Raw genomic sequence first — 18,488 nt, 5'->3', positions numbered from 1 at the left:
ATTGGATTGGCTATATATACATATGCGCATTTTACCATGCTTGCGATGAGGCCTGAGGTATAAAATTTGTTCTGTGTGGTCCCTGAACGCGTGCCTTCGGCTCGGCTGCCTGGTATTTTAAGCCTTCAGAGGTGGTATAAACCGGAGTACAGTCACTGTGAAGCAGGCAGTTGATAGCCTTTCGGCACTTAAGAAACAGTGCGAAACTGGCACGATAACATTCAGCCCCCCCTAACATAAACATTGAGGTAGCATTGCGTGTGCTCAGGCTACTCGTGAAACAGTCGAGCGCAATGGAGCTCATATGAGCAGCAATACTCTAGATATCGAAGGGACGGCCAACATAAGTGTTGTAGGTTTTCGTAGCCGCTTTGTTCCTTCTTCGCTCTTCGTTGTGCGTTCGCATTCGATTATTGTATCGCGGCTCGATGTTCTGCTAGCAATACGAACATCAACCAGGGTGCACCTATGCGAAATCCGATTGTAGCCTTCTTTTGAGGGTCAGCACGCTCTTCAAACGCACCTGCACATTCATTTGTGCATCATGACGCGTATACACAGCAGGCGTTGAGACACCGTTTAAAGCTCAGTAATGCGTTACAAGCAGTCGAAACGCGCAGTTCCACGCTTTCGTAGGCTATGACGCGCGCGCGCACGAAATGCAGACGCTTTCGACAGCTTCACTACCACGGAAACTACACCGCTGTGATGGCCAGTCGGAATCACCCAAGACGCGGCTATGCAATGCAGCGCGGCCGCTTCGTTCGTTCCATTGCCCCCAGCCACGGTGCCCCCTAGCGCTTTCTCACTGCACTAGCGGAGCAGGCGGGCGCCGGGACTCGCCGTCGCGTCGGCCACAACGGCGCGACGGTAGAGACGGCGTCTTTTAAGTGTGAATACACTTTATAAGCGACCCCAAACCATCCACCGCCGTCGGCGGCGTCCGCAGTCTTCTCTCTATCTTTAAAAGAAAGAGGACTTGGCGGGCCGCAGCCCGACGCTCTACCGAATAAGCCACGGACGCGACCCCCTCCCCCTTCGCTCGCTCCTCCACTCTCCTCGCTCGCTGCAGCTGCGCGCGCACCCCTCTCTCTCGCGCGCCCGCCAACTCTCTCAGTCTCCCGTCGAGAGCGGGTCGTGCGATGGATGTCCCGGAGGCAACGCTACCATCTGGATATAAGGCACGTTACTGACACCGATATATATATATATATATATATATATATATATATATATATATATATATATATATATATATATATATATATATATATATATATATATATATATAGATACTGGTTTTTTCTCTGCCTCGCCATCTCATGGAGTGCGTTGCGTGTGTAATTTTGCGTTCGAGAAAACGTACGGATCTTCGGAGCTTATTTTTTTTTTTTGCGCTCCCGCGGAGGTTATGTTGGCTCCGTGACGGAAGTGACGATTGCAGGGGGGCCTCATTACGGATCTGCGCACGTGGACGACGTTCATTCGCAGCCTGCGAAATAAGGGTTGCCACGGACAGCTCAATCAAGCTGTAATAGACGAGTTGACGCCGTTATGCGCGTTCTTGTACTAGTCCACAGTATGTGAATTATACAATTATCAAGGGTGGTCTGACGCTGATGACAGATTGTGTCTGCACTGCTGAAGGCGCAATATATCGCTTCTAGATGTGGTTTCTTCTCACCCCTAATAACCTTTGCATCGATAAAGAAGGTGGAGCGGGCGCCCACTCGCGCAAACCTAGAGGAAAAAAAAAAAAAGACAGCGTGGAGAATACTTTGGCGTACTAAATATAATGGCTGTTGTTTATTATAGACGATATAGCTCGATGTGCAGACTTGGTAGGGTATTTCCAGCATGTATGCGGGAAATCGATTAAATTGGACACGCCTAGTAAGGGAAGTGAACAACTCTGATTACACAATATCGACGGTGTGTGCTGTCGGGGGCCGCCTGCGCACATGTTCTTATCCTCGTTTGTGGTTGCTGTTTTTGAGGTGTGTCTGCTTATGTGGTGAGGTTCTGCGTAATAACAGAATAGGGTGAGTCACCGTGGCTCCATGCGTCATATGCACGGTGATTATATAGCGTATGTAAAGCGATCATATCCCAGAGACTCCAAAGTGGGACGGGGAAGGAGGGTCGCAGAAATGGCGCAAGGAAAAACATGTTGGAGCAAAATTCACTCTTAACAGGAGAGCTGTTTTAGGATTGGAGTAGGTCCGTGTAGTGTACGCCATAGAGTTTCCTAAAATATCTAGAGGGGACATTGGCGCTGCGATCATTCAGCGATCATGGGAATAATGGGTATGGCATGAATTTGCCTAGTCTTCGTGCTTGCTGGCAGCGAATCGCACTTGTGGCTTCTTTAATTGCTGTGTTTTGGTTTTGTTTCGAAGGAAAGAACAAACCGTTTTCACTTGTTGACGCGAATTGACGGGGTAGCCTAAAAATTAAGGTGGTGAAGCGCAACTGCCAAACATTTACAGATTATTTTTTCGTGACGAAGCAGCTTCAAGCCACGAGAAGTCGGAAGGAACGTAAAGTATGAGGACTAGGCAAATCCATGTCATACCCATGATTCCCATGCTCGCTGAGGCGCCATATGCATTGAGGCTCCCATAGACACTAGCGCCAAAGATTCCTCTAGTGTATATTTAGAAAACTCTATGGTGCTATGGGTACTAATGGCATGTCATTTACCTTGCCCAGGCTATAGAGCTAGCCACGGTCTTAACACATTTCTACACTTTACCAAGAGCACACTGTGCGAGAAGGCAATGGTAGGTATAAAAAGCTTGTTTTTACAGCCTTCACAGAATGCAACTTTGGTGCTGTGGATAGCGTGCTCCGCTATCGTAAAACTATCAGGCCGAGTGAAACTACGAAATTACAAAGGGAAGTGCACTGAAGTTCATTTCAATTTGAATTCACAAATATTTATGCATGTAGATGTGCAAAACATCTATTTCGTTCACTTAAGGTACTCTGAATCCACTCTGTAGAATTGAAAAATTAAAAGGCAAAACTGCAGCCAACGCAAGGACTGCCATACTTTTCCTTGAGCATGCACAAGCTACCCAACATACCTCCATGGCACCTATTGCCTCCTCCTTTCACACATAGAATTTTTGTAGGGGGTGTGGAACAGTACTGCAAAGACAAAGGGAAGTACCGTATTCACTTGAACAACTTAAAGTTAAAATAATAACTTTTTTCTTCTTGGATGAAATTAAAAGTTACCCCTTGCATTACAATCTACAACCAAGATACCTGTGCTTACCTATATGCACATATTGGGAAATACTGCGACTCAAAAGAGCTAAAGAGAAAAGAAAGGAACCTTCAGATACGACGATACGACAGCATTCTACCTTTATTGTTCAAAAAGTAGAGGGTGTTGTGTCCCAAGGCACAGATGTCTTGGTGCGGGAGGCCAGTTGGAGCAATGCAAAAACAGTCCAAAATAGTGGTGATGTTACACATGGCTCCTTCCTGTACATTGTAAGGCCAACAGCATCAATCCCTTTTTGTACTTTATCACAAGAAAAAAAAAAAGTATCCAAATAATTTACAGTAGGCACAGAACTGTAAGGCACTTCTGCGGCAAAGAGGTAAGACGTGTGTTGGTGGGCAGCGGTACTTCGTTAAGTGTCCGTGACCGAAACCGTTACACCGGGACGCAGGCTGGGCACCGCCTGGCTACGGCTTGACCTTGGCTTGGGCTTAGAGTGGCAGCCATGGTCGGCGCGGCGGCTATGGTGTTTGAGGTGGTCTCAGGTACGTACACAAGCTCCGAAGGGACGCTCGGGCTCCAGGCGCTCGGCTCAGGTGGTCGGCCGATGGCTAGCTGGCCCCGTGAGAGACTTGCTCCTCATGCGAGGCCGTACTTTGATCGATGTTTCAGTGTGTGGCGTGGCGGTGTGTCGCCATTATATTATAGACTCGAGGCACTTGGGTGTCTTGATGTCACACCTGCACGCCCAACACGGGATCTACAGTGTACTCGTAACGCTGTGGGGTGGACGCGGCAGCAGGCATTCCTGGAGTGCTCGCCCCTTCCTCCTCGGCGATGTCTGCCTCGGGAGGAAGCACTGGGACGGTGGACTGGGCCCGCGTGAAGAAGGCCATTTTTTCTCTGGTGGGAAAAACCGCACAACACCATTTGGATAGCGCCCATAAACCACAATGTAAAAAAACAAAAAAACAAAACAGTAAAACAAAAAAATGAGACAACAAGTTTTAGGTGAACGTCATGCCACACATTTGTTGGGCTCCTATGCCGTAGCGGAAGACTCTGGAAATTTTGGCTACCTGAGGTTCTTCAACGTGCACCCAAATCTGGGCACACGGGCCTACAGCATTTTCGCCTCCATTGAAAATGCAGCCGGGATTCGATCCCACAACCTGCGGGTCAGCAGCCGAGTATCTTAGTCACTAGATCACCGCGGCGAGGCCGGAGTGCAAAGTGGTATACTATTCAGTTAGGTTTACAGTTCTTATAACTGAAATAGGACAATTTATAGTTTGGGTCATATTGGAGTAATATTGACTTGGAACTTGTACATCAGAGCCAACATTATTTTTCCGAGCTAGATTCGTCATGACATCACATGGTTGTTATGAGCAATTGTGCATACCAGCCATTATACTAAAAAATTTGATGTTGCGTTTAAATACGAGAGTGCTGTGCAATACATGCACTCAGAAATCTTAAGCCAAGTAAAAGAAAATCTGCAGCACTAAGCTGCATTCACGATGCACTCTGTGGCGAAAGACAACAGAGCAAAAATTTAATGGTGACTTCAAGGATCTCTTTAAAACAAACTTAAATTCATGTAGTATGGGCATTTTTTAAAATTTTGTCCCCATAAATGTGGCCCACGCATGGCAGCACAAAATCTATAACGTTAAAGCAGGGGTTTCAGACACGTGGCTCGAGAACGTTTTGCAAGGGGCCATGGCTAGCAAGGAAAAATGTTTGTGACTGCTAAAAGTGGTGCACGCATTATTTACTTGCCTACTGCTATTGATAACGCTCCGTTCAAGTAACATGTAAAGACGAGCTTGTTCTCAAGCATTCATTGCCTTCAAGTAACCCGTGCAGTCACAGTATGTGCTGAAACATACCCGTTGAACAAACTCCCAATATTTCAGGATCAGTGTTCAGACTTGAGTCATTCGAGGTAACGGTATCGACATGTTTCTCGAATGCCGACGCGAAAAAAAAAGCTCCTCAACTTGAGGACAAGGAAGTCGGTGACCACAAACATGAGCAGTGATTGTACTTGGCCTAAGGTCAAGGCTGCTAATGACACTAATATGAGCGATAGAAACTTGATCTGATGATAAGGCTGCTGATTACCACGACCACTAACATAACCAGTGATAACTTGGTCGAATGACAAGGATGTTGGTGACCACAAACATGACCAGTGATAGCTTGCCTTAAGGACAAGGCTGCTAATGACACTAACATGAGCAATAATGACTTGATCTGATGATAAGGCTGCTGATGACAACGACCACTAACATAACCAGTGATAACTTGGTCGAACAACAAGGATGTTGGTGACCACAAACATGACCAGTGATAGCTCGCCCAAAGGACAATGCTGCTGACCACACTAACATTAGCAACGATAACTTGATCTCATGACAAGGCTACTGATAAACACAACCATGAACATTACTAGTGATAACTTGGCCCAAGGACAAGGATTCTGGTGCCCACAAACACGAGTTTTGACAACTTGACCCGGGCCTGAGGACAAGGCCGCAGATGACCACAAACGTGAGCCCCAAAATTTTTGAGGCAAGAAACTTTGGACATACACTTTGAACCATAGTAAGCAAAAAAACACAAAAAACAACGTACTTGAAGAACGCCATGTCAGGTTGTTTCTTACGACTCTTGCGCAACCTGTATATTTCCCGAGAAGTTTTCTTGAGCAATTTTTCTGTCTTCTTCTCCTCCACCGTCTGCTTTGAGGCCTGCAGCAGAAAAAAAGAGTAACGTTCTGAGTGCAGTTCATCCCTTCAGCTTCACTTTGCAACAAAAGGCTTAAATATCTCACCTGGCGATCTGCTGCTGCCAGTACTTGTCGCAATTGTTCATCATCAGCCAACCAGGCAGGTATTTCAGTCTCGCCTGAAAATAGTGCAGAAATATTTACTCAGAAAATGGCAACACCATCAAAGATACCGTATTCACTCGAAAATAGGTCGGGCGCGAGTATAGGTCGACCCCTACCTATAGTGTTCTACGAGAGAAAGAAAAATATTCGAATATAGGTCAACCAATGTTTTTTCCTTAGTTTAGAAACAGACAAATTAAAACGTAGCACACTTTTATTTACATAACTTAGTGCCCTAATTGCTGCCGGGGCCGTCATTTTGTCAGAAGTGCAAGATGATGTCGACATCGAATTCTTCGCAAACATCCGAGACTTTCCAAATGACGTCATCCTTGCTGCCACCGCTGCCGATTTGATTGCTGGGTTGCGAAAGGCACGAAGCCGACATTTGCATGCAAACATATGGTCCCACTGCTTTTGACAACCCCTGATCATCTCATTTACACAGAACTCGCCCCGCACGGCCCAATTATGCTCAAGTCCTCGGTAAAAAGTATCACTTGGTACTTGAAGTCACCTGTGTAGCTCTGCCGACGTGACATCGTCGCAACCACACACAACCAAAAGGTGGTGGTTGTTAGAAGAAGGCGCCTGATTTCTGCAGGCCGGTCGGGAGCATGGCGCAGCGCCTAAAGCATATGCGAACCGTCACGCCGATCGTACAATTAACAAAGCGTGAGGCCTCACGCCAGTAGTGCGGCTGCACGCCAGAAGGCAGTCTAGGGACTGGGGACTTCACGGCCAATACCTAGGGAACTCATGGGTTTCATCGCAAACACGGCGGAGCGCCTGCATTTTGCAGGGGCGATATGCGACTACTGCATGAATAACTTTTTTCTCAATTACTTAGGTAGTCAAAAAGGAGGAGGGGGTCTTTATTTCAGATTTTATAGTATATAACGTGCGTATGCAGCAGTAACCGCTTGACGAACAGCGGGTGCGGCAGTTGAACGCCATAAGCTCGGTGTTTTTGGTTGGTTTGATCGCGAATATAGGTAAAGATTCTTTGGTCATGAATATAGGTCGATAGCTGGTTATGAACAACATCTTCAGAAAAAAAGTCGACCTATATTCGAATAAATACGGTACTTAGGCAATAAAGCATTATGAATAAGTAAAATCAGTAAAGTAGACCTAAGCTTGGGCTGCGTGATGTAATGTGCTAGAAAGTCATGACAATGTCAACAGGGAGTTTGTTTGGTCCCCAAAATTCCAGAGCAACCAGGATGGTGGCATCATCTGATGGCACAGTTCAAACTCATAAACAGAGAGAAATGCTGCTAAGGAAGTGCATATTTTAGTTTGCAGCAAGAATAAATTTTCTACGGTGGTGTAACCATGAGCACATATGTAGACAAGAAAAAACACAATAGCAGGAAAGCAGGCCCAAAAGACATTGTGGTCACATGAAGCATCATGTTACTATCAGTGCCTGATAACATGATTTTATGTGAATGACAGACACAGTGCCTACCAATTACAGTATAATCTCTATAATACGATTAGGGCTCATGCGAATTTTGCAATGATACAAATTTTAAGGTTTTTTTGGGATGGACTACATTATATCAAATACGCGGAAATTTGGTGTTGTACAGTTTCTTCAGCCACTGCGGATGATGCGAACCGGCAATCAACCGCTGCACGGGAATGATGTATCGCCGCTTGTCTGTAGCAGGAAGGCCCATTCACACCGTACCTCAAAGGTAGTGAACCAGAGGTGTAGCCAGGGGTGGCACACAAAACACATTCCTCTCCCTCAAATTTTTTTCGCCATGGCATGGAGAGCAAAATATGGCCGTTTTAAGGGGGTAACCTTCTCAAAATAAAAATGGTGCCCCCCCCCCCCCCCCCCCCCCCAGGAGAAAATTTCTGGCTACATGCCCGCAATGATGAATGCGACAAAACGCATGGGAATTTCCCTCGCTTCCCTGGTCCGGAGAACCACAATGCGACGCTGACGCCAAAAGATAGGCCTGAGACCAATCTTTCCGCCTCGCGATAGCATATCGGCTATTTGCTTCGTGGCTTGGGCTACACCCGCTGCACTAACTCTCAAACCACGTAATGTAAACAACGAACAGCAAATTCAACATGGTGGCAAAGGCTCGCATCGGTGCAATCGCGAACTAGCTGCGCAGCATGACAAAGCTCACAGCCTTGACAAAACATGTTTATCAAGAGCCTGGTTTGAATTATGATTGCCGAGAACACAAGAAGTAGAAGAAGGTGCAGCAGCAGCGAGTCCGCATGCCTTAACAAGTCTCGCTTTTGATATTCCGGCAAAATCCGTCGCCGCCGCTGCATCTGCTCGTGTTGTTTCTGCTGGTGTATCTTCCAAAACGGAATTTGTACAGGTGCAAACTGTTTCTTTTTAGTGCTTTGCATGCATAACTAGAACTCTGCATGAATTTCAATGCTCAAGAAATGGGCGAAATGGAATGAATTCTCAAGCAGGGAAGGCGGTGGCAGTAGGCAGAATGAATCTGTATAATTTTCGGCAGGCGCAGACATGGTTTCGCGGCCGCTCTGGCATCTTTTCTTAAATTCTCTCGCGTGACTGATTTTCTTTTTTTTCGTGGCGCCTTTGCGGCATGTTTTTCCGGCCGCTTCAACGGCAAAGGGAGTGAACTTCCAATAAGTTTTGCCGCTTTCCCTCCCTTTGATGCCTAGTGTGAATGCGCTATCACACTATTGTCAGGCTGCTGATGATGACGATGAAGGCAGGAAATTTCAAAAGAACATCATGAACTTTTTTTCAGCAAGTAATAGTTGACCTCAATAAAGTTCTTGTTCATTTTCATGATCAGCTTTAACTGGTTTTTGGTTCATAAGAATTCGGTATGATACGAATATTTTGCGTGCTCCCTTCGAATTGGTATCATAGAGATTTGGGAAATGCGTGTTTTGCTCTGCAATGTGCAAAAAGTAACTCACCCCTGGCTTTTGTGTCCTCCAAACGCCTCTTCATCTCCCTAAGGCGAGCCAAGTCCTGCTGCAGCAGCTGCAGCCGTGTCTGCGACGCCTGCAGGTCCAATGCAAGATCCAGAGATGTCCGTGCCCCAGACGTGTGACTTGCCGCCTTGCCTCCATGAGCAGCTGACTGCACCAAAGAAGACACAATGAACACATTCACTTTATCCCTTTGAAATTAATGCCAACACTGACAAATGAGAGAACGACGACAAACGAGAGGACTCACCAATTGACTGAGATCGTACGAAGACGATGCTATGATTACACCTCCCTCTACAGTTGAATCCCGTTATAAGAAGCACGGATGTAATGGACAAACGGGTATAACAGACAACATTCACACTTTTGGTTGGCCAGCCTATCTCTCTCATTAATTTGACTTCTTTTGTAAGAGACAGCGGATAATGAAGACAATCGGTTGTAAAGGACAAGATATCAGTGAGTTTTTTGTCAATAACATTGCTTGTAACAGACATTATAACCTGAATGAAGCGCCATCAACCGCTAACTCGACTTGTGTCCATTTTTGAATATAGAAAAAACAATAGATTATGAAGACCTTGTTTATTATAGCCTCAGTAAATGTTTAGTAGATCAGTCGGTTATAAAACAATCATAAAAGGTCTTCGAAACTGGTACACATTGCTGATATGCACTTAAGCCTTACCGCCAAGAGACGAACACGTCCACGTGTGTGTGCACTTCACAGGTACCTGAAGGAGCCAATACCGCGAGCACGCAGTGTGAACACATAGCAGAAATCTTCCAATTAAAACGCCTCACATGTGTGTTCTCCACAAGTCCAAAAATAGCACTAGTGCACCGCGAATCCTTTCTTAAGCGTTACGTGAACACCGCGATCAGCCCAGCGCTGCTTGACAAGCTACGGCCGCTCCATCACCGTTGTCTTGCTTTCCTGAAAAATATCAAAGGCTACAAAGCATGCCAGGAGCTAAGCCAAACGAAAGCCAGAAATGAGAGAAAAAAAAAAATAGAGTTGCAAGTCTCAGAGGCTATAATTGAAACTCTCACACAAACAGCGCAAAAAAAAAAGTGAGTTTCGAGTCTCGGAGGCCAAGCTTCACTGCAAGTGCAAAAAAAAAAAAAAAAAAAAACCCTTTTGTTCTCTCACGAGCTTGGTGACGCTCAGGTCACCGGCCCGAATGGCCCACGTTATTAAACGAATGCTCGTAGCATCAATCCAGTTCACAATTCCTCTGCCACGCTTCAGAGCCGTGCAGTTGCTGGTAGGGTGCATTTTGTGATTGCCGTCGTCGCCGTCAGTTCACCACTGGCTGCCAGCAACGATTCACAAGAGACGCTAGACGTGCTTTGCCGCATCGCCTGCAGTAGGCGTATCGCTGCCGTTCACTACCGGATGTCACACCGTGATTACTACGCTTCGTGGCTGCTTTGTGATAGTGTGATGGGGTGATCGCTATCAACTTTAACTGCTGGCCGCCAGTATCGGTGCGCAACAGATGCTGCTACTGGCCTAGACTTCGTTGGCCGCCACGCCGTGGCCACAGCGCTGGATTTCGCTGCCTCAGCATGGCAGAATGCTCCGTCAAATGCCGTACTTGCCTGACGGTGTCAAAAAAGCTCGACATTGTAGCAGACATAAAGTGTGTCATGAAGCAGGCAGACGCCACCAGAAAATTCAGCTTGTCAACTGTTAGCGGGATATGGGCTCAGCGAGAGAAGCTTTTCAATGAAGCGCCAACAGGAGCCAGCCGGTCCACACTGCGTAAGTCATCCCATCCTGCCGTAAAAGAGGTGCTTCTTCTGTGAATACGGGATGCACGGAGTAAGAACATCCCGCTCAACAGACCATTAATTCAAGAAAAAGCCAATCAACGTGCATTCGGTCTTGACATTGAGTTTGAGACCTGTTAGGGATGGTTTGACAGGTTCAAGCGCCGACATGGCATCAGCTACAAAAGTGTTTGTGGCGAAAGCAGATCTGTCGATGAAAACTCCGTCAAGCAATGGAAAGAAGAGACGTTGCCAACTTTGCTGAGGGGGTGGAAGGCTAGCGATATCTTCAATCTGGACGAGTCCTGGAAAAACATTTGCCTTATCCAAGCAAGATTGCAGTGAAGGCAAAAAGTCGGAAGAACGCATTACTGCTATGTTCTGCACAAATATTGAAGGGAACAGAGAGAAAAAATCCTAGTTATAGGCAAATCGAAAAACCCACGCTGCCTAAAGAACTTCATTCAATGTTGAGTACACCGCAAACAAGGCTACTTGGATGACATCGGAAAAATTTAACAAATCGCCAGCAAGTTTCGATCGCAAGATGGTTATGAAAAAGAGAAGAGTTCTACTGTTCCTAGACAGCTGTTCAGCTCACATGAAGCCACCACTATTGAAAGCTGTTGAGCTTAGGTACTTCCCACCAGGCTGCACATCTGTGCTACAGCCCCTCGATCAAGGAATTATTAATGCAGTCAAAATCAAATACAGAGTCAGACTTGTTCAATGCCTGTTGTTCAACATGCTGCGTGAGACAACAATCAATTTGAGAACAGCGATTGAGATGTTAACAGGCTCATGGAATGATATTCAGAGAAGCACCGTGACAGGGAGCTTTCGCAAAGCCGGTTTTGATCTGCAGGAGGAAGAAGAGGAGGATGTTGCAGACAAAGACCTGTAATGTGCAGTTGAGCCAGAATCACGGCCACTTATTCAAAGAAGATTTTGTGAGTCTGGCACATTCCTGAACTTTGTTGAGGCAGACAACAACCTTGCGGTAACTGAAGACCTGTCTGATGAAAGCATCGTAAGAATGGTGCAGGAAGGGGAACAGGAAGAAGACACCGATACGGATGTATCGTACAGTGAGGACAGTACCCCGCCAATGACATCTGGTGAAGCAATGACAGTGCTGGGCAAAGTTAGGAAACACATTCAGCTTTGGCCTGGCGGCCATGAAGCCCTTGACCTTGTGAGCAGGCTGGAAGGAGCTGTGTTGAAAAATGGGATAGACACAGCCCTAAAACAACCAACCATGGAGAAGTACTTTATAAGGAAAGTGGTTTGAAAGCAAATTCTGAAAAATAAATATTTTGTAACCGTATATAGCCTTCTTTTGTGCTTACTTTAGCATTAGTGTGGGCACAATAAAATATAGACTGAGTATGATATGAAAAAGTGGTATCCTGCTTATAAGAGACACAAACTGCTCCCCGGTACGTGTCTCTTATAAAGGGGTTCAACTGTATACCTCAAGGCCCACTGGTGCTGACAAGCTACCCTGAAATGAGATACCTGTCCACTTCAATAGAACAATAATTTTGGCTCTACAATAGTTAAACAAAATAAATAGTCAACACAGCTTCAATTCTCTAGCTGACTGTAATGCATAGCCATGTTTTGCAACCAATTTCTCTGCAATATCACTGTATGTGTAAGCTATGTTCAAACAAATTTAAGACTACTGCAATGCAAAGATGACAATATGATTATAGCATAGAGGTCCTTTAAGGAGGGACGTGGCTTGGTATTGCGAAAAATGGCAAAAAAATCAATTTTTTGAAAATGATGATGATGAAATAACTATTGAATATCCAGCTGAAGTTGTCAGTTTCTGGAACTCTTTTTCTACCCGATTACAAAATATCTACACTGAAAACTGCGCAAAACTGCTTCAGAAAATTCGTTTCACCCTCCTAGGTAGCGAAACGTTTTCCTGGAAATTGCGAGAAAACAGTGATTTTCAAAAAATTACAGCTTTGCGATGGAGCGGCCGGGAGCTGGCTTTCTTGGGCTTATTGGAACGAGCAATTATTCGTGTTTAAATCTCCCGCCTCAGCTGGCTCGTCCCTTTAAAAATAAACGCACAGAAAGCAAATGTTTCAAGGTCGTTTCAAGGCCCCTGATTGGCTGTGGCCGCCATGTTGCCTCAGCTCCGCCCCGCCAGTGGCCCGATGCTCGCTCCGGGAGATTGTCTGCTGCTTGTGCGTAGCGAGGTACATGGCTCTCGAAAATCGCTACTTCGTGACGTGTTCGTGACTTGACAATCACTTAGGATATAATTACGCTTTAGTTGGGAAACGTAAGCGGATGCACGATAAGATTACTACGAGTGGGCGCACGGTCCACACGAGCGCGGCGGGTCATCGGAGCCGTCTTTAGGCCAACCTCTGCTGACGGCGAGACTGCGTGCAAGAACGACGTGCAAGCGCACTCGTGGTGACGCGCTTCTATGCAAGCAACAAAATTTTAAGTGGATTGATCAGATCACTACGAGCGGGCGCACGATCTACGAGCGCGGCGCGTCATCGGAGTCATCTTAGGCCTAACTCTGCTCACGGCGACTGCGGGAAAGAACGACGTGTTAGTGCACTCGTGGCGACATGCTTCTTCGCAAGCAACGAAGCGTATCACTCTTCAGCTCCTGGAAACCGTGGACGGGCATTTTACGCACCGGCAGTGGATCCCACAGTCAAGCTAAGGATTGCTCGGAACAGCGGCTAAGAGCTTCGCGCGTTGTCACTCGAAAATACGATACCAAGTGCATGCAGAGCGTGCCGTTTTTTTTTTGTCATCGTAGCTACACATTTCGCGCATCGTCAGCGAACGCCGCCGCCAAGTGCATCACGCGCTGGCTGCACTGTCCACGCACTCCACGGTCATACAGAGTGCTGTCAATAAGCTTTTGTGATGCGATTTAGACGTGCTTGGTATCACCACGAGCGTCTATGAATGTTCTGAGACAATGAAAGCCTCAAAGATTAGAGTTTCCGCGACCGGCCGTATGATGATGCGTTTCACGGATAGAGTGGCAAAAGAGCATGTATGAAGCAGGGGCACGAATTTTTATATGCCCGTCTCGCGTCATCAAATAAACTGATAAAAAATTGCTGTGCCACCAGTCTCCTGCCCGTCACCTTGTTATTTGGAAAGAAGGCATAGGCCGCCAGGGTGTGAGCCATTTTTCTGATGCAATAATCTTCTCTCTATATAAAAAAAATGTTCAGTGATGATTTGTAATCAAGTACTTATTTATGTTAATGAAAGACGCACTGGACAGAGACCACATGCCTGAGAAGTAGAATATCACAAGACAAAACTGAGATCACATTTTCTGGGTGTTTTAGAGACGCAATGAGAAGTTCAAACTTCAAAACCAGTTTTCTCAATACTGTTTTTTTTGGCATTATGCTCAGCCCCTCCACGAGGTTCATTGAAGAAATAATTTGTCTCTCATTAAGTATTTGTGCTATCAGCTCGGAAGTCTTATGCAAGCAATGTGAGGTCATTCTTAGTGTCTGTGCCAATTTTCATCAATATCCAACCAAAAACAAGAATGTTCGCCGAAAAAAGCCTGTCTAAAACTTCGACTGGCTTTTTCTCAAGTGTGTTTTGGACATTACGCATTGCTCATGGAAAGTGTAGCACCGGAATGACTGGACATATTTTGATGCAGATTTTTTGTTCCTGAATTCCAAAACATTTCTTGGGGGTCTCTCACAATCTTTGAATTCTTGTTTATGGCTCAGATTTTTTTTCTAGAAGACTTGTACATGCCATGTACTCCGAGATTCTCATACCCAATAGTCTTCGTTTGAGTAAAGATCAACACCATTTGCAGCTTCCTGGCATATTTTGTTACAAGGCTAGGCTTTCCACGAGCAGACCATATAAGTCGAACCACGTAGCATGATGTAACTTGAGAACTACTCCAGGTATTATGATGAAACTGCATATTTCCCTATTCAAGACACTTACGAGTATGCAAGCAAAATCTCGCTGCTCTAGGTCAACAAACAAAAAAGCTTTTTTTCGAGGGCACCTCCCCCTTCAATGTAAACGCTGTGCTTTAAAGAAGACCATGAAGATATGCTATCATCTTGTGAGACTTAAAAGGTGTCCTCACCTTTTTGCACCGCAGGCTTCTACGTTCCATGGAATTTCTCTGGAAAGGGCCACTCTTCCGATACAGTGGCATGGCGCTGTCACTGTCGCTGCGGTTGAGCTGCGAGATAAAAATAAAAGACAAAAACACATAAGCAGAGAGACAATGAAAAAAAAAAAAAAAGGATAATACTTTCTGACATGAAGGAGCAAAATGTATGAATCAAGGAGGGACATCATTTGTGAAGACCAAAAAGATCATAATGAAAAAAGTGATTTTTTAATCACATTATTGAAATTTACAGCTATTCTTTCACATGTAATGCCTAAATTATGTCTAATAAGATCAGCATTTCATAAGTATTTCATCTGTGGAACGAGTATAAGCTGAAACTGAAATGTCTTTGGGTCACTCAGCTGGCTGGAGTGATATCACATGATCTAAAATGCTAGAGCATAAATCATTTTTTCAGCATAAAGCAGAAACTGAGTATCAGAAAGTGTTAGAATAAAATTCTCATTTTATGCTCATAGATTTCCTAAAGCTTAATTTTCTTCCTTCCTTATGTTAATCACGGTACATACATTTACTTTTCATTATCCCAGAATGATAAAGACCTGATTCAAAGACTGTTTACAGCATTGCGATTAATGAATGTCATACTATCAACTATCTGATAATGATATTCTACTGAATGGCTTTTTTTCTTGTTGTGTCCGAAACAATAGAGAGGCAGCTTAGTACATCTCAAACGCTAAGTTTATTTCCAAGAAAACTCTTGCACATTTGAAATCAGCATGAAAAACTGGACTATTCTATTTAGTTTCACAAGGTTTTCAATCTTCACTACAATGAACGCCGCTTCAACGAAATTTCCGCTACAATGAAAAATTCAGGATTCCCACTCGGCAGTCCATAGGAGTCAAAGCATAAGTATTGTCACCACAACGAACACTTTTTCTTTGATCGTCTCGCTTCAACGAAATTTTGCAATGCAATTCCAGGCTCAGATACTTATTTCTACGCAGTAAACCCAATCTGTAACATTTCGATGCATTTTCAGAGCCTGAAAATGCGCCAACAAAGTCTAAAACACGCATTGACACCACCAAAAATCACCGCTATACCGCTCCTGTTCAGCAAGCATGGGCGCCACCACTGCTCGGTAGCAATGGCAATGAGACTGCTGTCACAGAACGAGCGCTAAAAATGGGCGCGCCGCCAAATTCTTGCGATAACGCGCGGGAGAGACGCAGGGAGGTCAAAAGAGAAAAAAAGGAAAACAAACATCCAAGGCTCCCCGGGCGCGCGCTCTCCCCTCGGAAGCGCGGCTTCGCCGACGAACCTCCTCACCCCACATCGGCGGCCGAGCAAGGCCGCGAAATTTCTAGAACGAAAGAGGCGTGGTCACGCCGGGTTGAGTCATCCATCGCGGAGGGCATTCCAACCGTCTCGCCCTCTCCCCAGCCTTCGCTGCGTATCGCGCCGACGAAATGACGAGAACCTTCTGGAATCTCGCGCAGAAGGTATTTAACCGAGCAGCGGAGACGAGAGATCAGGAGAAGACGGAACTTAGCGCCAGAGCGCGTAGGTATTCCGCCGTGTAGTCGGCGAAGGTTTTGTCCGTAGGGACAAAGCAGGAGAAGACGGAAGTTAGCGCCAGAGTGCGTAGGGTATACCGCCGTGGAGTCGGCGAAGGTTTTGTCCGTAGAGACAAAGCAGGAGAAGAGGATGTATTCCACCTGAGGGGTGACGACTCGAGCTACAGGCAAGAGTGTGTGTTTTCCGCTATCGAGCGAAGACGCGTGGCAACCGCTGCGTGTGTGAAGTCGACGTGTTCGGGCGAAGAAGTTTGACTTGGAGAGTGGCCTATTGAAGACGTGAGGTTTCCTGGAAGAGAAACTTCGGGGGCTGCGGAACGACAACAACGCTGGACTTGGAGTGAGTGATCCTCGGAAGAGTATCATCTAGACTTTGGTTCCAAGAACTTTGGACTGAATAGGTTTTCTATCTCTTTAGTCTTTAAGTGTCTTGGTTGTTCAATGCATGCGACTGCATTGTAGTGTGTGTTGTTGTCTGTGTCCGTTGTTTCGAGTGTGGCTGATTGTACTGTGTAGTACGTTGTTTGACTGGTGACATATTGTATGCAACTATTGTGGAGTGTGCATTATTGTGTATTGTTTTCGATCTGCCATTATTGAGAATATAATTTTGTTTGTTTATCAACTCTCGGCTCTGACTTGTTCTTTGGGCCACAGCCGGCGTCCGCTGGCGCGCCAAAAAGGACCACTTCTAAATTGTCCACGCTTTCGTGGTGCCGTTCGGGGGGCCAATACTTCGGCCCTTGGAATTAACCCGGCGATTGCCTCCCTAATTAACGGGACCGGTGTGACAACTTCCCTGCTTTTGCCACTGGTGCTTTTGAGCCGCAGACGATCCGAAGCTGAAGCTCGGTCACTCAGTTGATGGTTTCCTTCACGCAGCTGCTTGGTGCAACCGCGGCACGATGCCTTTTCTGATTCCGATGTTTATCATTATGTTCGCGCTTGGCCAGTGTAGTAACTAATCGGAGTGGCTGTTCATCTGCATTATCAACAAAATTAGCTAGCTGCGAGTAATAGATAATAAGAATAGAATAGAATAATGCAAAAGTTGCCGCTCCATGATACCCTGCCTTCATCTCGGTGTTGTAGGATACTTTTGACGGCGGATAGCTGCTGGTGTTAACGTGTTCAAGCAACTGTTTTGTTCGTTCACGAAGGCGGCTTTAGGCGTTGTTTCGGCGTGATTTTCACCATCACCTCGCAATAAATTGATGATTGATCGATTTGTGGGGTTTAACGTCCCCAAACCACCATATGATTATGAGACACGCCGTAGTGGAGGGCTCCGGAAATTTCGACCACCTGGTGTTCTTTAATGTGCACACAAATCTGAGCACACGGGCCTACAACATTTCCGCCTCGCAATGAATGGGTGAGAATCGCGACGTGACGCTGCTGAGAAAGATTAAGAAGCAGCGGACATTTTTTGAATTTTCAGAATAAACGTTCCTTTGTTTTGCTAGCTCAGATCAGCTATGTTTTTTCAATTTCACTACAGCGAAATTTTTGCATAAACGAAATTTTTTCTGTGCCTTGTCAGTTTCGTTGTAGTGGGGTTCGACTGTACCATGTCCCCTTAACTGAATTTATCCAAAGCAGTGCAGGGTTCGTACAGGTTTCCAAAGCGATAATTCAAGGATATTCAAGGGCTTTTTAGGGACCTGTTGCAAGCTTTTCAAGGGCTCAAAGCGGCATGCTAAGTTGGAATTCTTCAATCTAAAATTAAAAAAAAAAAAGACAGATGTTACTGCACTTACAATAAATATAGAGATATCGCAAACGTAACAAAATAAAATCTAGTCTTAATAACTTCTCGCACGCTCTCCCTCACTCTCCAGGCGTAAGGAAGTTGCCCACTATTGGGCTTCAACGCGTATGTATAGTTGGGTTAAAGGGGTGGTGCCACAA

General features: G+C 45.6%; 1 protein-coding gene across 3 annotated transcripts in view; it reads right to left on the bottom strand.

Annotated features, from left to right (window-relative positions):
• Positions 1–3,901: 3,901 nt before the first annotated feature.
• kibra (WW and C2 domain containing protein kibra) overlaps positions 3,902–18,488 on the bottom strand; it is a 48,723-nt gene continuing 34,136 nt past the window's right edge. For all 3 annotated transcript variants that reach the window (XM_075882037.1, XM_075882036.1, XM_037430203.2), the window contains 5 exons: positions 14,998–15,096; positions 9,075–9,240; positions 6,078–6,151; positions 5,879–5,994; positions 3,902–4,138 (listed from right to left, as the gene is read on the bottom strand). In XM_075882037.1, coding sequence (XP_075738152.1) covers positions 3,970–4,138; positions 5,879–5,994; positions 6,078–6,151; positions 9,075–9,240; positions 14,998–15,096 — 624 coding nt within the window. In that variant the 3' untranslated portion in view covers positions 3,902–3,969. The remainder of the gene's footprint in view (positions 4,139–5,878; positions 5,995–6,077; positions 6,152–9,074; positions 9,241–14,997; positions 15,097–18,488) is intronic.

This window comes from Rhipicephalus microplus, chromosome 2 (genome assembly GCF_043290135.1).
Source record: "Rhipicephalus microplus isolate Deutch F79 chromosome 2, USDA_Rmic, whole genome shotgun sequence".
NCBI classification, from domain to species: Eukaryota; Metazoa; Arthropoda; class Arachnida; order Ixodida; family Ixodidae; genus Rhipicephalus; species Rhipicephalus microplus.
Note: the sequence above shows the minus strand (reverse complement) of the source record. Positions and strands in the feature narration are given on the sequence as shown.